Raw genomic sequence first — 18,591 nt, forward strand, 5'->3', positions numbered from 1 at the left:
GTCACGTTTCATCAGTATTTGTGTGTATATGTGATGTGTTGGTTGTCTGTTTGTTTGTTTGTATGGACATACTGCAAATCAATTTCCCGTTAGGGACAATAAAGTTACCACCACCACCATAAAGTATTTTTAAGCTGATCACTTATTTAGCATTGAAATTTCAGTCCCAACTACAACGATGATTCAGATGAACATTTTTTCAATGTAGTCTTGCTTTAAATACATAAACCCATAAACAGTACAAACACTACACTAGGTCCACATAAACACAAATGCCAAAACAACACCAAACCAAAACACGCATCTGACCTTTTCCTTCAATACCTTAGTAACACGTTATGCTATTAAGCATAGTTATTATAGTCTGCACCGACGCGGGCGCTTCATGTGGTATAACTTGTACTACTTGATTCTACTATGTGTAATACGCCTAGAATTATGCAGTCTGCCACATTTCAACTAAACTTTCCTCTGCGATTTTGTGTTGCGTACTAGTACTTCCATCACAGTTGATTCCTTTTTTTTAAATAAATGCTATAAGTGACATTTGCCCCAGGCCCATCAGTCCTATATTTGCTCTTAATACACCTGTAACAGACAGCTTTGAACCTTTTTAGCTGTACAACATAAAACCAGTGATTTGAAGCCACAACCAAAAACACCACCATGATCCTGTCACATTGGTCATCTGTCATCTGTGGAAGGCCAGAATGGTACAGTGTGTACCTGGGTTTAGGAACACGGTTTAAAACCATGGATATGTTGTGGCCTCAGTGAATGACAGAGCTGAAAATTATCAACCAACCCTGATGTTCAACATAAACTTTGACTTAAGTGTGCACTTACTTCTCTCTGTTAGATAAAAAAAAAAAAAAAAAAAAAAACATTTCCAATGATGAAGATGAGTCAGACTTTAGATAACTGCATTTAAAAACTGCTGGAAGATATCAGCAGGCTATGAGGCAGGGGTGCAAACGGACCGGCAGCACCGCCATGTGGTCACATTGGGAAGTTACATCAAACAATTTAGCCATAGTTGGTGCAAGTTGCCAAAAAACCCATGAACCCATATAGTCTTTCTCTCTCACACAATCATGTTTGTATCAATTAACAGGACGTTGAATTCACCTTTTTTATTTGCTGGAGGCTTGCTCAAGCCTTAATCATAATGTTTTCTTTGCCTTTCCCCTAATTTTATAGCAGAAATCAGTACATTTAGGCACGTAGACTAAATGAAGATGACGTGCTGAAGCTCAAACTGATCAACAGAATGGCAAAGAACAGTGATTTAACAGACACGGAATGTGACATCCTTGTTGGTGCCAGAATTCAGATGAGAATGATGAGATTGCTTCTACGTGATAGGATGGCAGCAGTAACTTAAAAAAAAACATCAATTAAAAAAAACAGAGTAAACAGAAGAGCTCATTGTACTGCAACATGGATGCAATCAACTTATCGCACTACTGGGGTTTTTCTGAAGCTTAGGTGGCTTAAATAGTAGCGTTCTGCTCATCTGTGTTTTTGGCTCAGGTGTTTCTCATCTTCCCCTTGACAATACTTCACATGTTTTTTGCAGGATTCAGGTCAGGGGAGTCAGTTAGCCAATCAAGAACAGTAATGTGATGATTTGGTAGTAGCCCTGGTAGGTGCTGAGTCCTACTAAAAAAGGAAACCTGGATTTTTATAAAGTTGATCACCAAATGGAAACATGAAGTGTCTACTTGAAAATCTCCAAGTAGACAGTTGCATTGACTTTGGACCAACCAACTTCAGAATGCAACATGGCACCCAAATCATCAGAGACTGCAGGAACTAAACACTGCACTTCAAACACCTTGGTTTCTGTCCTTCTCAACTCTTCCTCCAGATTCTAGGACTTTGATCCCAAGCCAAGTCATCAGTCTTTCCCATGACAGCATTTATGTGTACTGAATTAGACTAAGATACATGGTATTTATACAGTTTGTACTTGCATACATAATGAAAACAGAATATTAGTTTACATTTTTTAATTAAATCGTTTAAAATATGAACTTTTTGACAGTATTCAGATTTGTTCATATACATTAGTTTATTTACTGAAATTGAACTATAGCCGGTGTGCAATACCATTTTGTACCATGAGATGGTGTAGAGAGTCTATCCATCTCCTTCCACGTAGCCAATTCAGGGTTGTTGAGGGGGTGCTGAAGCCCCATGGATGTCTTGGACACAGGTAGAACACAACAACTTGTCACAGAAAGACCCCAACTCTAGATTTGAGCCCAGGACCTTCTTGCTGTGGGGTAACAGTGCTAATCACTGCATCACCATACCACAGGGTTTACAGAGTTAATGTCCTAAATGTCATAGGGTGAGAGGCACCCTGAACAGAGACCTGTTTAACAACTCTATTCTATAATAGTTTTTACAAATTGATCTATGGGACAAGGAATTCCAGGTAAGTTGCAACTTTTTTCGAAAGGTAAAAAAGTTGGTAGGCAGTATGCATATGAATAAAATACAATATATACTGACAACAGACAGCGTGAACAATGGCGCTTCCTGTTATATAAAATGTCCACACAATGAGAACCTGCAATGTGTTGACCCATTCTGTCCTGTTATTAAGTGCAGCCCGAGACTAACCTTACAGCAGAGCTCTGAACCACAAAGTTTCACATACAAAAGATATCTTATTATCATTCACCCTAATGTCAGAAGGGCTGATCATGTTAATCCACAGTTTAATACTCTAGCAACCAGCCTTTTCACATAAAAGGGGTGGTGTTGGTAGAATGTCACCAATTACAAAACTCCAGGCAACAAAGTGATTTATTTTAAACAAATCTTCCTATCTAGAACAGCAGCGTGAACATAACAGAAAAGACACTGTGTGGTTATGCAAGTTATTTAAGTAATGTTAAAACCACTGGTGTTTGTGCATTTGAAGTTCCATCACCTAGTTCATCCTATTGGAATGCAGGAAGTAGAACTAACAAAAAGCTGCATAAGTTAACAGGCTTTTCAACATAACCCTTACATTAGGGCATAGGAGTTCCTGCTGGTTTATAATCCACTGTTTCATTAAATTACACCTGAAGTAAAGGATCTTCATAGTACAGAAAACTAGGATTGAATGCCATATGGCAATGGATCCTGCTGAGAGGCAAACCACCTTTCTAATGCTGAAAACCGAGGGTTAACCCTTACATTACCTGGTTTAGCCCAAACTCCTTTTCATAGTATAAGCATCAAGCCTCCGTTCTACAGTATTTATTATAGGTTATGGAAACTTATACCTGTTTGAAGAAAAAAGCTAATCCCAACCAATAAAAGTACACAGCACACAATGACACAGAAGACAAAGGACTACACATTCAGACTCCAAAGACCATCACTGCCATGCGTCGAAAGCATGGGAAAAAAGGTTTAATGTGTCAGATGAGTTACTCTGGTGTCAGACTTTCATTTTCCTATCAGTGTAAAATTCAAAAATCCAGGCAAATCATACTAAATACGGTTCTTTTAATTATATTAGGCTTAGGGACAATTAAGTTAAAATACAATATGATTATATATAAACACTGTCAAGATTACAATGTACAATTAACAAGAATTTGTGCATGACACTGAAAAAGAAAAAAAAAAAAATCAACATTAGCTAAAACACCAGTTTAACTGGTTTAGTAAATGCATCAAGAATTTGAATGTTTGTGCCGTCACTTTGTTGTCGCAGCTTCCATTAATATGAAAGACCCCACAGATCTGAGAGCAGTGTGAACAGAATCAAAAATCACATTTTTCAGTCACAGAGCATCAAACCGTCGCACAATGAATGAGCAGAAGTGTGAAGCAGACAGGTGTGGTGATACTGTGATGATACTGTAGGTGCTTAAAGGAGAAAAAAAGTGCATGCAAATAACTGATTGTTCACAAATATAGCTTTAACAACTACAACAACTAGCTGCTGATCAAAATTCACAGTATATTATGTGGGGAGAAAAAAAAAACAAACTAGACTAAAGTAGCTAATGTTATGCTTCCATTTACATTATTTGCTTTTAGTGTGAACAGAATAACAGCCATCATGACTATGTGCGACTATGCAAATGGTTAAATGCAGCACAATAGTTGCATTTAGAACTTTTAGTAGTGGTTATTTTGGAAACATGACTTAACAGAGTATGCAGCAGGTTTCTCTCAGGACATCTGCAGGACCCCCACGCCCATCTTCCTTTTATTTGTCACCATTTTGTAGCAGCTGTTAGAATTTCTAAAGAGAAAAGCTTGTAGTTAAATAGCTTGGTTAATTTGTCTTATTAGTGACCGCAACTTATTAGTGACCGTCGTCCTAGAACCCCAAAATAACAATAAATGTGATAAAACTGCAGTGCCTGCTATTCTCTCCAAGACAGCAGATTGAGCTTCTAGGTGAACGTGACGCATTACTCCTGTCATGCAATGGCTCAACAAGTCGTTAGTGGAAAGAATGTTTGCTATGCTTCGAGCAAGCCGAACCAGTTAGTCGAGAGCAACGTAATGCTGTGCTGAAAAAGGCGTCTTCCAGTTAAGCGCTCTGTAGGAATTAAGTTAGACACGCATGTTATGCAATTGAGTGCGTTCATTTCAAACAAGACTATGAGTGCTGTCACCAACTCCATTCTGCTTTCCTATTTAGACCTTTTAAATTACATTAGCCAGTCAGTATATTCACGATTTCTTAAGAGTTTTTTTTGTTTGTTTGTTTTCTAATATCACAGCCTGGCAGTTGTGCTAATAACGAGTGGCATCGTCATAGGACGTCACATCCTGTTCAAAGTATTCCTCCAGCTTCCACTGCAGGGTCTCAAATGTAGGCCGGTCCTGTTCATTTTCCTTCCAGCAGTCCTTCATAATGTCATACAAGACTTTGGGGCAGTTTGCGGGGCATTGCATCCTGAAGCCCTCAGCCAGTTTCTGGACCACCTGAAAGTTTGTCATTGCTGAAAGAATCACAGACTCACATCAGTACTAATCTTACAAGCTGGAATTCTTGCTAGATCTTTGTATTTGATAGAAATCAAATCTCACCTGGGTACGGCATCTGGCCAAATGTCACAATCTCATACAGCAAAATTCCAAAGGACCAAACATCAGATTTGATAGTGAACCTGTTGTCATGAATGGCCTCTGGAGCGGTCCATTTCACAGGGAATTTAGTTCCTTCTTTGGCTTCGTACACATTTTCGCTTTCTTTCTGCAAGCAAAAAAAGGCACAAAGATCCAGCCAAAAGTGATCATCAAAGCACATCAGTTTATTCCTGCAGTACAAACATGTGATGTGATCCTGACAGTAGTATAATAGATTCTGTGGATTAGTTTGAGGAGTATTTACAAGTTATGCCTGAAAGCAAGCAATTACATTTAGTAAAGAATGCAGGTTTTCTGAAGGACGTATGACTGGAATGAACGGCATCATGAAAGCGTAGAATACCAATTTCAGTTTTACACTCACCATGAAAACCCTGGCCAGGCCAAAGTCAGCCACTTTGCAGATGTTGTTTTCGCCCACTAGGACATTTCTGGCTGCCAGGTCTCTGTGGATGTAGTTCTGTAACTCCAGAAAAGCCATGCCTGATGCCACCTGTGCAGCCATCTCAATTTGATCTGAGATACGCAGTGTTCTACCTTTATCCTCTGTAATCCAAAGAGAAAGCCAAGTTACTGGTCACAATCTTACACACACACTTTTTCTTTTTTTTAATGAAGCATGCCGGTAAGGAAACAAGTATAGTTAGTAGAGAATGCTAGCTTCTCAAAGAATGTATCTATTTAAGTCTGTCACTTTGACAGTAACAAATTCTTTGTTCCGACTACTGTGTCTATGTGGTAATTTCTATGATTTCATTTCTCTGCCTCCTCACATGTGACCCCAACTCTGCCAACAAGAGCTCAAACTGCCCTGCATAGATGCATACAAAAGCATTTTGGATAAAGCTTTAACTTCTGGATATAACCATGAAATCTTCCCTGCTGCTGGGGAACTGGATGAACCCAGAATATCAGTTTTTTTCTTTACTTGTTTAGAAACATCAGGACTAGCTCATCTTGGCTTGATGTCTTCTTAAGCCAGATAACACACACCAATTAGTTAAACTGCAGGAATGTCTTAAAGACATAAAGACCTGGATGGCCGCTAACTTTTTGCTTCTTAATTCAGATAAAACTGAGGTTATTGTACTCGGCCCTGAAAAGCTTAGAAATATGGTATCCAGCCAGATTCTTTCTCTGGATGGCATTACCTTGGCCTCCAGTAACGCTGTGAGGAACCTTGGAGTCATTTTTGACCAGGACATGTCCTTCAACGCACATATTAAACAAATATGTAAGACTGCGTTCTTCCATTTGCGCAACATCTCTAAAGTTAGAAATATCCTGTCTTAGAGTGACGCTGAAAAACTAGTTCATGCATTTATTACTTCCAGGCTGGACTACTGTAATTCATTATTATCAGGATGTCCAAAAAACTCACTGAAAAGCCTTCAGCTAATCCAAAATGCTGCAGCAAGAGTACTGACAGGGACTAGAAAGAGAGAGCATATTTCTCCTGTTTTGGCTTCCCTTCATTGGCTTCCTGTTAAATCCAGAATTGAATTCAAAATCCTGCTCCTCACATACAAGGTTTTAAATAATCAGGCCCCATTTTATCTTAATGACTTTTAGGAACAACAAGTAGGCCTGCAGAGCGAGAGCGAAGTGCTCTAATAGGGTGATATGGTACTACGAGTATTTAAAAGTAGAATGGGAGGGAGAGCCTTCAGTTTTCAGGCCCCTCTTCTGTAGAACCAGCTTCCAGTTTGGATTCGGGAGACAGACACTATCTCTACTTTCAAGATTAGGCTTAAAACTTTCCTTTTTGCTAAAGCATATAGTTAGGGCTGGACCAGGTGACCCTGAATCCTCCCTTAGTTATGCTGCAATAGACGTAGGCTGCCAGGGGATTCCCATGATGCATTGAGTTTTTCCTTTCCAGACCTCTCTGCATTGAATCATATCTGTTATTAACCTCTGTCTCTCTTCCACAGTATGTCTTTTATCCTGTCTTCCTTCTCTCACCCCAACCGGTCGCAGCAGATGGCCGCCCCTCCCTGAGCCTGGTTCTGCCGGAGGTTTCTTCCTGTTAAAAGGGAGTTTTTCCTTCCCACTGTCGCCAAAGTGCTTGCTCATAGGGGGTCATATGATTGTTGGGTTTTTCCTCTGTATCTATGAAGCGCCTTGAGGCGACTTTTGTTGTGATTTGGCGCTACATAAATAAAATTGAATTGAATTAATTTTTGGGTGCCAGGGTGCTGGAAAGGAGAGTTCGTCCGCTAGTCGAACCTCGGATACAGGAGGAACAATGCGGTTTTCGTCCTGGTCGCGGAACACTGGACCAGCTCTTTATCCTCTCCAGGATACTTGAGGGTGCATGGGAGTTTGCCCAACCAGTCTACATGTGTTTTGTGGACTTGGAGAAGGCATTCGACCGTGTCCCTCGGGGTGTCCTGTGGGAGGTGTTGCGGGAGTATGGGGTGTCTGGCCCATTGCTACGGGCCATTCGATCCCTATACAACCGGTGCAAGAGCTTGGTTAGCATTGCCGGCAATAAGTCGGACTCGTTCCCGGTGGGTGATGGGCTCCGCCAGGGCTGCCCTTTGTCTCCGGTTCTGTTCATAATTTTTATGGACAGGATTTCTAGGCGCAGCCAAGTGGTGGAGGGCTTTCGCTTTGGTGGCCTCAGAATCTCATCTCTGATTTTTGCAGATGATGTGGTTCTGTTGGCTTCATCGGGTGAGGGCCTCCAGCTCGCACTGGAACGGTTCGCAGCCGAGTGTGAAGCAGCGGGAATGAGGATCAGCATCTCCAAATCTGAGGCCATGGTTCTCAGCCAGAAAAGGGTGGAGTGCCCACTTCGGGTCGGGGATGAGTTCCTGCCCCAAGTGGAGGAGTTCAGGTATCTCGGGGTCTTGTTCGCGAGTGATGGAAGAAGGGAGCCGGAGATCGACAGACGGATTGGGGCTGCAGCTGCAGTAATGCGGACGCTGCACCGGTCCGTCGTGGTGAAGAGGGAGCTGAGTGTAAAAGCGAAGCTCTCAATTTACCGGTCGATCTACGTCCCTACCCTCACCTATGGCCACGAGCTGTGGGTAGTGACCGAAAGAATGAGATCACGGATACAAGCGGCAGAAATGAGCTTCCTCCGAAGGGTGGCTGGCCTCTCCCTTAGAGATAGGGTGAGAAGTTCGGCCATCCGGGAGGGGCTCAGAGTAGAGCAGCTGCTGCTCCACATCGAAAGGAGCCAGCTGAGGTGGTTCGGGCATCTGCCAAGGATGCCCCCTGGGCGCCTCCTGGGTGAGGTGTTCCAGGCATGTCCCACCGGGAGGAGGCCCCGGGGCAGACCCAGGACACGCTGGAGAGATTATATCTCTCGGCTGGCCTGGGAACGCCTTGGTGTTCCCCCGGATAAGCTGGAGGAGGTGGCTGGGGAGAGGGAGGTCTGGGCCTCTTTGCTTAGGCTGCTGCCCCCGCGACCCGGCCCCGGATAAAGCGGATGAAGATGGATGGATGGATGGATGGATGAATTAATTTTTTCCCCACACAATCATTTTTTTGGATGAATTAACCACTAACCACAAAATGTATTCTGTAATGGCCTTAAGGACTGTGCTTTTTGACACAGATTACTCTCACGTGTCCAGCAGCTCAAATAGACCAAATCAGTAAATCTATTTAAATCTATTAACCAACATGACAACAACTATTTCACCGCTCACTCAGCTATCTTTATCTCATGGGAGATATTCTTTACAGTTAACATCTGATCTCTTCAGTCAAAACTATCAAATACAAATACATAAAAATTCTAATAATTACAAAGATCTAACCAACCTAGAACCTTAGATGACTCCTGCTAATCTGCTTTAAATCAATGAAAACAAAAGAACACAGAGTCAATCTGTCATATATTACAGGCCAGTAGATAACTTGTAATTGTCTATTTACAGCAGAGCAGAATGAGTCACTCCTCAGTAAGACTGTTATCATCACCTACTTCCTTTAACCAGATTTTTTAAAACGTGAAGTCTAACAATCCAAGACAGTGATATATTTCTTTTGTATGTTCTAAATTCTTTACACAATGCATCTGATCTGTTACTAAAAGATTAAAATCTCGGTACCATGGCCTCTCACTGGTGATAACTTTTTAAAGAACAACAGCAGCAGCAGCGGTGGTTCTGTCATAAAGCAGAAGCTGTTCAGAATCACAGGTGCAAAATAAAGAGTGTGGCTGTCTTACTTTGAAGGTACTCCAACAGGCTGCCATTTGTCATCAGCTCTGTGATTATGTAGATGGGCTCCTCCAAGGTGCAAACGGCATACAGCTGAATCAGCTTGGGGTGCCGCAGCCTCTTCATGATCTGAGCCTCTCTCAAGAAGTCCTCTGCGTCCATGGTGCCTGTCAGAGGTGTGTAGTGATTTCATGGTTGTATACTGGCACTCAAAGCAGCTTAGAAATATGGTCATTTTTGTTGAACCCAGCAATGCTAACTGCTCTGCCAACAAATACAACTTGTTTGTGACATACATTTAACTTTACTTTTAAATATATTATCTTTATTTATTATAAGCTATTTTCAGATGGGTGCAAGTGGGCATCTTTCCAGAAAAACCTACTGCTAATTGGAATGTCAAAGGAATCTTCTAAGAAGCTTTCATGCATAGGAACTTGAGTCATATCCCATTTTCAATTCATACGGTTGAAGATCATATCGGCCCACCCAACTTGTAGAAGCAGTACTTATAGGCAGGTGTTTTATTTTATACAGCTGTGGCCATGGAAGTCACTGTAAAACTTGAATTTAATCATTTGGATGGATAAGTGAATACTTTGGTAACATAATCCATCAGTAAGGACAGATAGATGGAAATATACCAATTAGCAGTCACATAAAAACACAAAAGGCATATCTTTATGAGCACTGGCAAGTGAAGTGAATAACACCGATTATCTCTTCACCATGGCACCTTTTAGTGGGTGCAAAGGAAATTTCTTTCCTTAAATTTGATATGTTCGAAGCAGAAAAATGGCCAAGCATAAGGATTTGAGCAAGTTTGACAAGAGCCAAATTATGATTTCTATATGGCTTGGTCAGAGCAATGATAATTTGGAGCTCTTTTGGAGCGTTCATAGTCAACAGTGGTCCAAAGAAAGACGAGTGGTGAACCAGTGACCAAGGTCAATGGGCCGGAAAAGCTTACTGATGCATGGTGGGACCGAAGGTTGGCTCATGTGATCATGAGCTACTGTAGCTCACATTGCTGAAAAAAATGTATGCTGGTTCAAGATGTCCGAATGCACAGTGTATCACAGTTTACTGTGTACAGCGCTGCATTGCTGCAGAACAATGAGTTTCCAAGCTGACTCCTGTACACTCCTGAAAGCACCAACAATGGGCGCATGAACATCAGGACTTGACCATGGAGGAATGGAAGAAGGCAGCCTGGTCTAATAAATCCCATTTTGCTTTACATCATGTGGATAGCCAGGTGTGTGTGGGTCGTTTACCAGGATGCTCTGTGGGAAAATGGCAATCCAGCAGAGAGTTTGATGCTTTGGGCAATGTTCTCCTGGAGAACCTTGGGTCCTGCCGTGCATGTGGGTGCTACTAACATGTACCAACTACCTAAGCATTGTTTGAGAGCATGTCCACCCTTTAATTTAAATGGTAATCCCTGATGGCTGTGGCCTCTTTTAGGTTAATATGCCATAAAACAAAAGTTGGCTAAGGAATGAACACTCAGGGCTGTTTTGACAGCAAAAGGGTCCCAACACAGTTTTAGGAAGGAGGTCATAATAATATGTCCCATCAATGTAAACACCATTTTCATTATTAGCTCTAGTATCTAGAAGCACGCAGTAGTCAGGTGCTAATGATAAATAGCTTATTATTGGTTTAATAATTTGACGACAACTTCATCGGCTGATTAAGTTTCTTTATGTGAATCACTCTTTTTGTAGTTTTTAAGAGCAGCCCTATTCTGACAAGGTCAGAATGTCTGAGTATTTGTCGTTTTGTGTACCTGGTTTGAGAGTCTTCACGGCAACTGATGTAGTTTCATTCCATATGCCTTCAAAGACCTCACCAAACTGTCCCGCTCCAAGCTTTTTCAGTAGTTTGATGGAGCTACGATTGATTTCCCATTGGTCCACTGTGTTATAGGACAGACCATAAGTCTGTGGAACTTCTATCTGCAGACAGAAAGAGTCACAGATTTAAAATTAGTTAATTAATTAGATAAATAAATACAAATTATGCATCGTGCGTGGCAGCATAGTTTGTTTTTTACCTTTTTGCATGGCTCACCCAGACGTGCACAGAGGCCATCAGACTGTCGGGAGTAATGTTCCACTAACTCCTTCAGTGTTTGAAACGATTTGGCCCTTGACACATAGTAGTGACCATTGTCCAGTTTTCTCAGCTTGTAATGCTTCACCTTTCCATTGTCAAGCACTGTAAAATAAGTTAATAAGGCAACATTTGAACATCTCAAACACTATCAAAGATAAAAGTCTGAAACTTTTATTAGTCTTTCTTACTCTCAAAACGAATCATAGTCTGTAATATGGGACAGATAAATTGGCGCACTGGTGATGTAATGACCCTTACAGGAAATGCATGAGACTTTCTATACTAACTAGTTTATATTTCTTTACTTAAAATTATTATTTTTATTATTATTATTATTGTAATAGGACTTATCAGAAGAATGATAATTATGTTTGTAGCAGCAATACATTTTTTAAAAAGTGGTAAGCAAAAGATTTCTGTTATAAAACAGCATCAATATTTGGATTGCAAATACTCCATAAGGTTATCAGCTGGCTTTAATAAATAAATATAGCAAAAATTCAACCATGGTGGAAAGAGCAAGGACAGAGTGGAAAACAATACAGATAAGAGCTCAAAGAGATAAAGTGATCCTACTATTTTTTATGGCAGTGGAGACCTCGATTAAACTTTCTGACCTTTAAACCATTAGTCACTAAACAATGCTGCAGTGTCAGGGAAAGTGTGCATCCAATAGTATGGGAACAACAAAATGTTAACTATGTGAGAGCTGACCAACTTTTAGTAACAGTGTCAACGTCTTTTTGAAATATTCTCTCGCATAAGGTCTCTGGTTTTATTTTGTCTTGTTTTAATATTTTACGGTCTACATTTAAAATAAAACACTGTGGCATCCCATAAATGTTTAAACAGGTTCACAAGACTTTTACAAGTCAAAAAGCCACAGTAAAAGCAAACACAAGTGAACTTCCTAAAATGCATGTGACAGCATTATGGTTAAAGAAGTAATAAAGTCAAACAGCTGATTGCTGTCACTAGTCACAGTTCCTACCAGACCAAGTAAGACTGTAGCAAGAAAACCCCTGAGTGGACTAAAGTGAGCAGCTAGTAAGTGTGTTTTATTGGTTAGTAATTCAAATTTTATCGCTAAGAAAGAATATCTTTTTACAATATCACATTACTTTAGCTGATTTCATTCTGAAGCATTTTCATTTATAGGACCTGCCGGGTCCCATATTCACAAACACTCTAAAAATCAGTTACGACAGTTCCAAACTAAGAATTTCTAGCAAGAACTTAGAAGGGATTTAGAACAAAGTCTCTCAAACTCTGGCCAAAAAGAGACTTAAACCAAGGCATGACTGAATATGCAGGGCTGTTTAGGATGTAACCCATTTAATTTTATTAGCCAACTTTCAGAGGAAACAACTTTACACTTCTGGTCATTTATCCAGTTAGAGGAGCGGGGAATGGAAGAATAGGCAGATATTTCACAAGGTTTGGTTTTGGAGACACATACCACAGAATGGACTAAAACAGTTTAAAAGCCCATTTTTCAAGTGAGTTTGTGTAGGACATTACACAAGTGCTACTAAACCCCCCCCTTCTCGATGTCTTATTTTTGCATATTTGTCACATTCATCATCAAACTAATATTAGACAAAGGTATCCCGAGTAAACACAAATGATGATGTTATTTATTGAGGCGAGAAAAGCTATTTAAACCTGCCTGGCCATGTGTGAAAAAAATAACTGAACAGAATTTATGGAGTCACAGAACTATTAGCATGGGTGCATTGTGTTGCTCACTCATTTTGAAAGAAGGGAAAATCATGGCTATACTACTTTAATTTTCACAAGCAAAAAAGCTATAAAATTTATTTGATGACACTGACTTCAAAAGAGATGAAGTCAAGTGAGAGGTTACCTGACAGTGAGAGGTCTCCTTTCTGACTTTCACAGTTTCTGACGAGAAAGGCTCCATGCTTGTTCCCTCCAGCCATCAGCATCTTCTCAGCATCCAGCCTCTTGGTGTCAGGGAAATACCATCTGGACATCAGAATGGAAGCAGGATATGTCCATATTAGCAATGTTGCAGGGAAGACATGTTTCTGGACTGTCAATGCTTAAAATAAAAACTGCTGACACAGATATATCTTCTGTCATTTTATTTGGGTTTTAATGTTATTTATTTCCCAAGGAAACCAAGAAATCATCACAAGACAAATTTTAGAGTCAACTCTTTGCAAGTTTTCCAACACCGAGCAGATAAATAAGGGTCACAGACAGAAGTCAATGTTTTACATGTAAATTAAGTAAAATCTTATGGGCAATCTACCAGTATCAGGAATCATATTAACCACTACACCTTGGGCTCACTTTGTGTCTGCGTGTGTGTCCTTCAATGACCGTAGCCCTTCTATAACCAGGCTATGATATTTATGCTCACTTGGACTTTAAAAATCTAATTGAAAGAGTAAAAAAAGTCAAATCTGTATTTGAATGGTCTGACATTTTGAAAAGTTATTTTGACAAAAAAACTTTTTTTCCTTTGGCAAATATACTTCAACTAGATAGTTACACAACATTATGACTTTGTTTAACCTGTCAGAGTACAAAATTAACAACACGGGGATTCCCATTATGGGCAGAGTAAACCAAGAAAAACAATGATGTCACTGCACAGTTGCAGCTTAAATTAATTGTACGTTTGCATCAGTGCAAAAACACAATAAGTTTTCCTCTTTGAGTCTTAACTGGCTCATCTGGGTGCTTTCCCTTTGTAATGCTCAAAATCAAGTTAAAACTGAGGGTTATTTTCCAGTATTCACACACTTCAGACATATACAGTATCTCTGTCGAGAATTAGAGTGAGATTAATCAACAACAAATTCAAAGAGAGCCACATAGTGCCAGATGTAGAATTCAAAGGATTTCAAATCATAATCATAAACTACACTGTCTATAATGGAACAAATGTACCTGCGGGAATATTGAGTCATAAAACTGACTGATTGAGCTGTGACACCGTTTTCCATTATTAAAACAAAAGAGCTGATCATCTCATCGATAGGATTCTCTCTCTAAAATTGCGGAGTCTTTAGAAAGAACCTTCAGATGACTGATCTAAACTGGCACTATATCCTGAATATAATGTTCAGAGTGCTGTATGTTTCCATTTTTACTAAAGTACTGGTAGTAGATTCTGCTGTGTAAAACTTGATTTCTACTATTAGAACAACCACCTCTTCTTAATCACTGCTTATAGTCGAGGCTCTCTACCAGTCCACGTTACATTTGAGCCAGATTATTTTATGTGGTTAATCTAGATTTGATTAAACTGACAATTAAATTACACACTACAAGTTTTGTCGACTTGTTCTGAACTAACGAGGCCTGACTTTTAGTTTTCCATTAGTTATTTACAGATAACGGCTTTCCTGCAGGTACACAATGTGGCAGACTGGATAATTCATTGTGTAATTGCATTATGGAACAGGTCTGCCTATCTATTAGGTTTGCAACTGGACAAACTATGACACAAATAATGCCAAGACTGATTACCTCTTGAACTGGGTTTATTCTTGTAAAAAAAAAAAAAAAAAAAACCCTTCCATTATTAGTTAGGAATTTGTGTGACGTCATCTTTTTTCCAACAACTAAGCTACACATGGCAGCAAAGAAAAAGGTACACATTCCAGGATTGGTTGCTCTATAGTACCGTGCCCTACACAGGATACCTGAAGCTGAATTTATGACAAACCAATCCTGTCTTTATTCTCAACACTAGAGTTAAATGGCATGAAATGCCAGCAATGTGGCTTTAATGTGTGGTTCTGGTTCTTGTTTATGATCTCCACCTTCAACAGGAATCATTAACCTGTAAAGCTTTCCCAGCATTTCCTGGTCTCAAGGTGAATGATTAACTAGTTTCGGCAAAGACTTTAGGGATAAGGAAAACACGCCGTTACATTTTACAGCCTTTTACCCGTGGGACATGACTGACTATTCAAATGTTTTAAAAACGTCAATCTCAGGCAGAAATAGAACAGTAAAACACTTAAATCACAGGCTCAAGTACTTCAAAAGAATTTTGAGGTTTTTGAGGTACTTCTGCATCTTCTACATTCTGTCACTTTAGAATTGAGAGTGAACTCTAACGACATCGCCTTTACAACACTGTATTTACCATTCAGCTTCAGGAAGTATGTTCTTTTTAGTTGTTACTACCAGTTAAGTTAATACATGTAATTTAAGATTAGCTTCCTCCTCATACAAACCTATTCTGTTGATGACTGTCGATGACCATTTGTTGCAGTTATTTAGCATTAATAAATACATTTTAAAAAAAGAAATATATATATCTATATCCATATCTATATATCTATATCTATATACAAACATTTTAAGTGTTAGATTAAAGAGAAAGTTTCACTTTTTGTTGTCATTTTCGACACAACTGATATGAGAGGATTACTCTATGATGAAAATCCCTGCTGTATGTAACCCTTCTGTAAGTAGAAGAATATGACTGTGCGGATACAATTTGACTTGACTTTCCTTGGAAAGGAAATAAACATCTATTTTGTAGTATTATTGCCTATTTCCCCCTCTAGATTATTTTAAACTCTCAAAAAAAATATGTGCATTTACTTTGACCTGTAATTGATAACAAAAAAAAAATGTTAACTCGTTTTTCAAGTTGTTCTTCCATTCCCAAACAAAACAAAAATGGCTCCCCCCCTCAAAAAACAAACTAAATAAAATAAAATAAAATAAAAACCTTCAGCTTGGGATTCAAATAAAACACATTTTTTTAATGGTTAAGTTTGATAAATTATATAAAGAAGACTTCACATGATCCTTCATACAAAAGCTATACTTACGGTTCGGCATTAATGCTCTCCACAGGCGCCACATAGTTAGCAGGGATGTATCCCTGTTTGGAGGCTGACACCCCGGTGAGGGCTTTAGCGAACCACCAATCACCGGCACTTTTGTCCAGGGCCTCTAAAGTATCCCCCGTGTTGAAGCTAAGATCCTCTTCTGTGCGAGCAGAGTAATCATACAGGGCGACATAATACTCCACATCAGCTGGTGGCAGCGGCGGTAAATCTCTTGTTGAATGAAAGCTCTGTTCGTCTTTGTCAGCAGCGCTCAAGTTTTTAATAACCGTCGATTTTTCCCCACGGTCGGTCTCGTCTCCAGAGGGGCCATTTTTTTTAAAACACCCCAAAAAACTGTCCCAACAGGCAGAAAACCTCTTTTGGATCTCCATGGTACTTTCGTCAATCACAGTCGGTCATTGTTTTTGTCAGGAATAAACAAGGAAATCGTTTAGAGAATCCGTCCTCCTGTCTTTATGATCCACATCCCATTAAATACAAGCGCATTTATTTTTCCCAGTTTGGGATGGTGGCGGTCTTTGACCTGAACACACGCCCAGCTATCACAGATCGGTGTGAGGGGAATGGAGCGGTAGTTTAAGTGTGGATCTTCGTGTTAGAGGATCGGTCTCACTGTTCAGGTAGCAATCACCTGCACCTGCTCAGGAATGGGGAGCGGCTCGCGCTCACTCTCCACTGGGGTGACGTCACGCCTGCGCTTATAGTCGGGTTAGTCACGCGTTATGAATGTGGGAGAATGCTGATTCATGACACTTTTAGGAATATTTTTTATACATAATTTTCCATTTTTAGAGGCTCAAATGTAATTGGATAATTGACTGGCAGTTTCATGGCCAGCTGAGGCTTTTTACATTGTTATTTTATCACTAACTGAGCAGATAAATGTATTGATTTTACAGTGAATAGAAATAAATATGCTCATTATTTCTCCTTAATGTGACAATTAGCATATAAATGCTTAGAACTGTCATCATGGAAAGGTTTATCTTTATATAGGTATAGTTGTGTTCTCCACTTTGCATGCAGTCCTCATACAGTCATCGGGCTTGAAAACCTTATCTTTAAACCATATCTTACTTATCTTTACTCCTCAAAACATACCTGTCATTGTAGCCTGGTAGTGCTACAATGACAGGTGGTTTGTCCCCTCTAACCACATTTTTTTTCCTCCAGAAGCAGACTTGACTTGTCCATGTGTGCAGCTTCAAATTTCAGTCAAGACTGAAGGTGTTAGTTCTGAATCAGAGGCTTTCTTCTTGGTTGTCACCGTCTCAGTCATGGCAATGTAAAACTCTATTAATATTTTCTAACAGTTCATGGCAAGCTTGAGCCCTGGTGGTTCCTGGATTATTCCTGAACATCCCAATAAGTTTCTTCTCATCGGATGCTGACAGTTTGTGTCTGTAAATGTGTGTGTGAATGGGTGGATGACTGGATATGTAAAGCGCTTTGGGGTCCTTAGGGACTAGTAAAGCGCTATATAAATACAGGCCATTTACCATTTACCATTCTTGCAGGGGTCTTGGCAAAGTGGTCATACATCTGAATACGTGTACTTCCATGGAACTGTGTAAAATGATATCTTGGAATCTGTAGTTTTTAAATGGTTCCAAGAGACCTCCCCAGTTTGTGTAAATCTACAACTCCTTCTTTACTGAGATCTTTTATGTCAAATGTGTTAATATGTCAAGTGTTTTCTATGTTATATTTGCCATTCCTGACCAGATACAAGTGATGACTAGCCAGGTCTTACACCATGAAGAATCCAAATGAGGATCTTTTTCATTCAAAGTGCTATCAGTGTGTATAGAAATGAGGAGAGAGGTGGGAGTGATTGTCTTTAGAACTACTTTCAGCCTGTGGTGCTGAACATCTTATCAGAATTTGTTGAATTATGAACACGGACAAGTACTGTCAGACTTTGAACAATGAAACAGTATCAGCTAATTGCCATCAGCTTAATTTGTCAGTGTGAAAATGATTCCAAAAATTATGTTGCTGTGTATGTTTAGACCTATACAAATAAAACCTTAGCTTCAACATTAGGGATATTTTAGAGCTATTTTAAAGTGCCGGTGATTGGTGGTTCGCTAAAGCCCTCACTGGGGTTTCGGCCTCCAAACAAGGATACATCCCCACTAATTATATGGCGCCTGTGGAGAGCATTAATGCAGAAACATAAGTATAGCTGCTGAATGAAGTATCATGTGAAAATAATGAAAGAGCAGATGTGACTGTAGCTGCAGTTTGTATCCATATGATTGTGGCGGAGGTGTGGTCCCGGGCGCGTCTGCAGGGGAGGAGTGGTGCAGTGGGCTCAACGGGGCGGT

The 18,591-nt window shown here is 39.9% G+C and overlaps 1 protein-coding gene across 1 annotated transcript; it reads right to left on the reverse strand.

Moving 5' to 3' along the window:
* Positions 1 to 4,457: 4,457 nt before the first annotated feature.
* On the reverse strand, positions 4,458 to 16,827 carry frk (fyn-related Src family tyrosine kinase). The gene is made up of 8 exons (XM_085373429.1): positions 16,241 to 16,827; positions 13,282 to 13,403; positions 11,353 to 11,516; positions 11,086 to 11,254; positions 9,302 to 9,460; positions 5,480 to 5,661; positions 5,056 to 5,221; positions 4,458 to 4,967 (listed from the first exon to the last, which is right to left on the reverse strand). Exons 1-8 carry the CDS (start codon positions 16,630 to 16,632, stop codon positions 4,759 to 4,761), a joined length of 1,563 nt encoding a protein of 520 aa, XP_085229555.1. The 5' UTR covers positions 16,633 to 16,827; the 3' UTR covers positions 4,458 to 4,758.
* Between the last annotated feature and the right edge of the window lie 1,764 nt (positions 16,828 to 18,591).

Source organism: Diplotaxodon limnothrissa, linkage group LG15 (genome assembly GCF_057381915.1).
Source record: "Diplotaxodon limnothrissa isolate DT_005_m linkage group LG15, D_limnothrissa_male_GT1.1, whole genome shotgun sequence".
NCBI classification, from domain to species: domain Eukaryota; kingdom Metazoa; phylum Chordata; class Actinopteri; order Cichliformes; family Cichlidae; genus Diplotaxodon; species Diplotaxodon limnothrissa.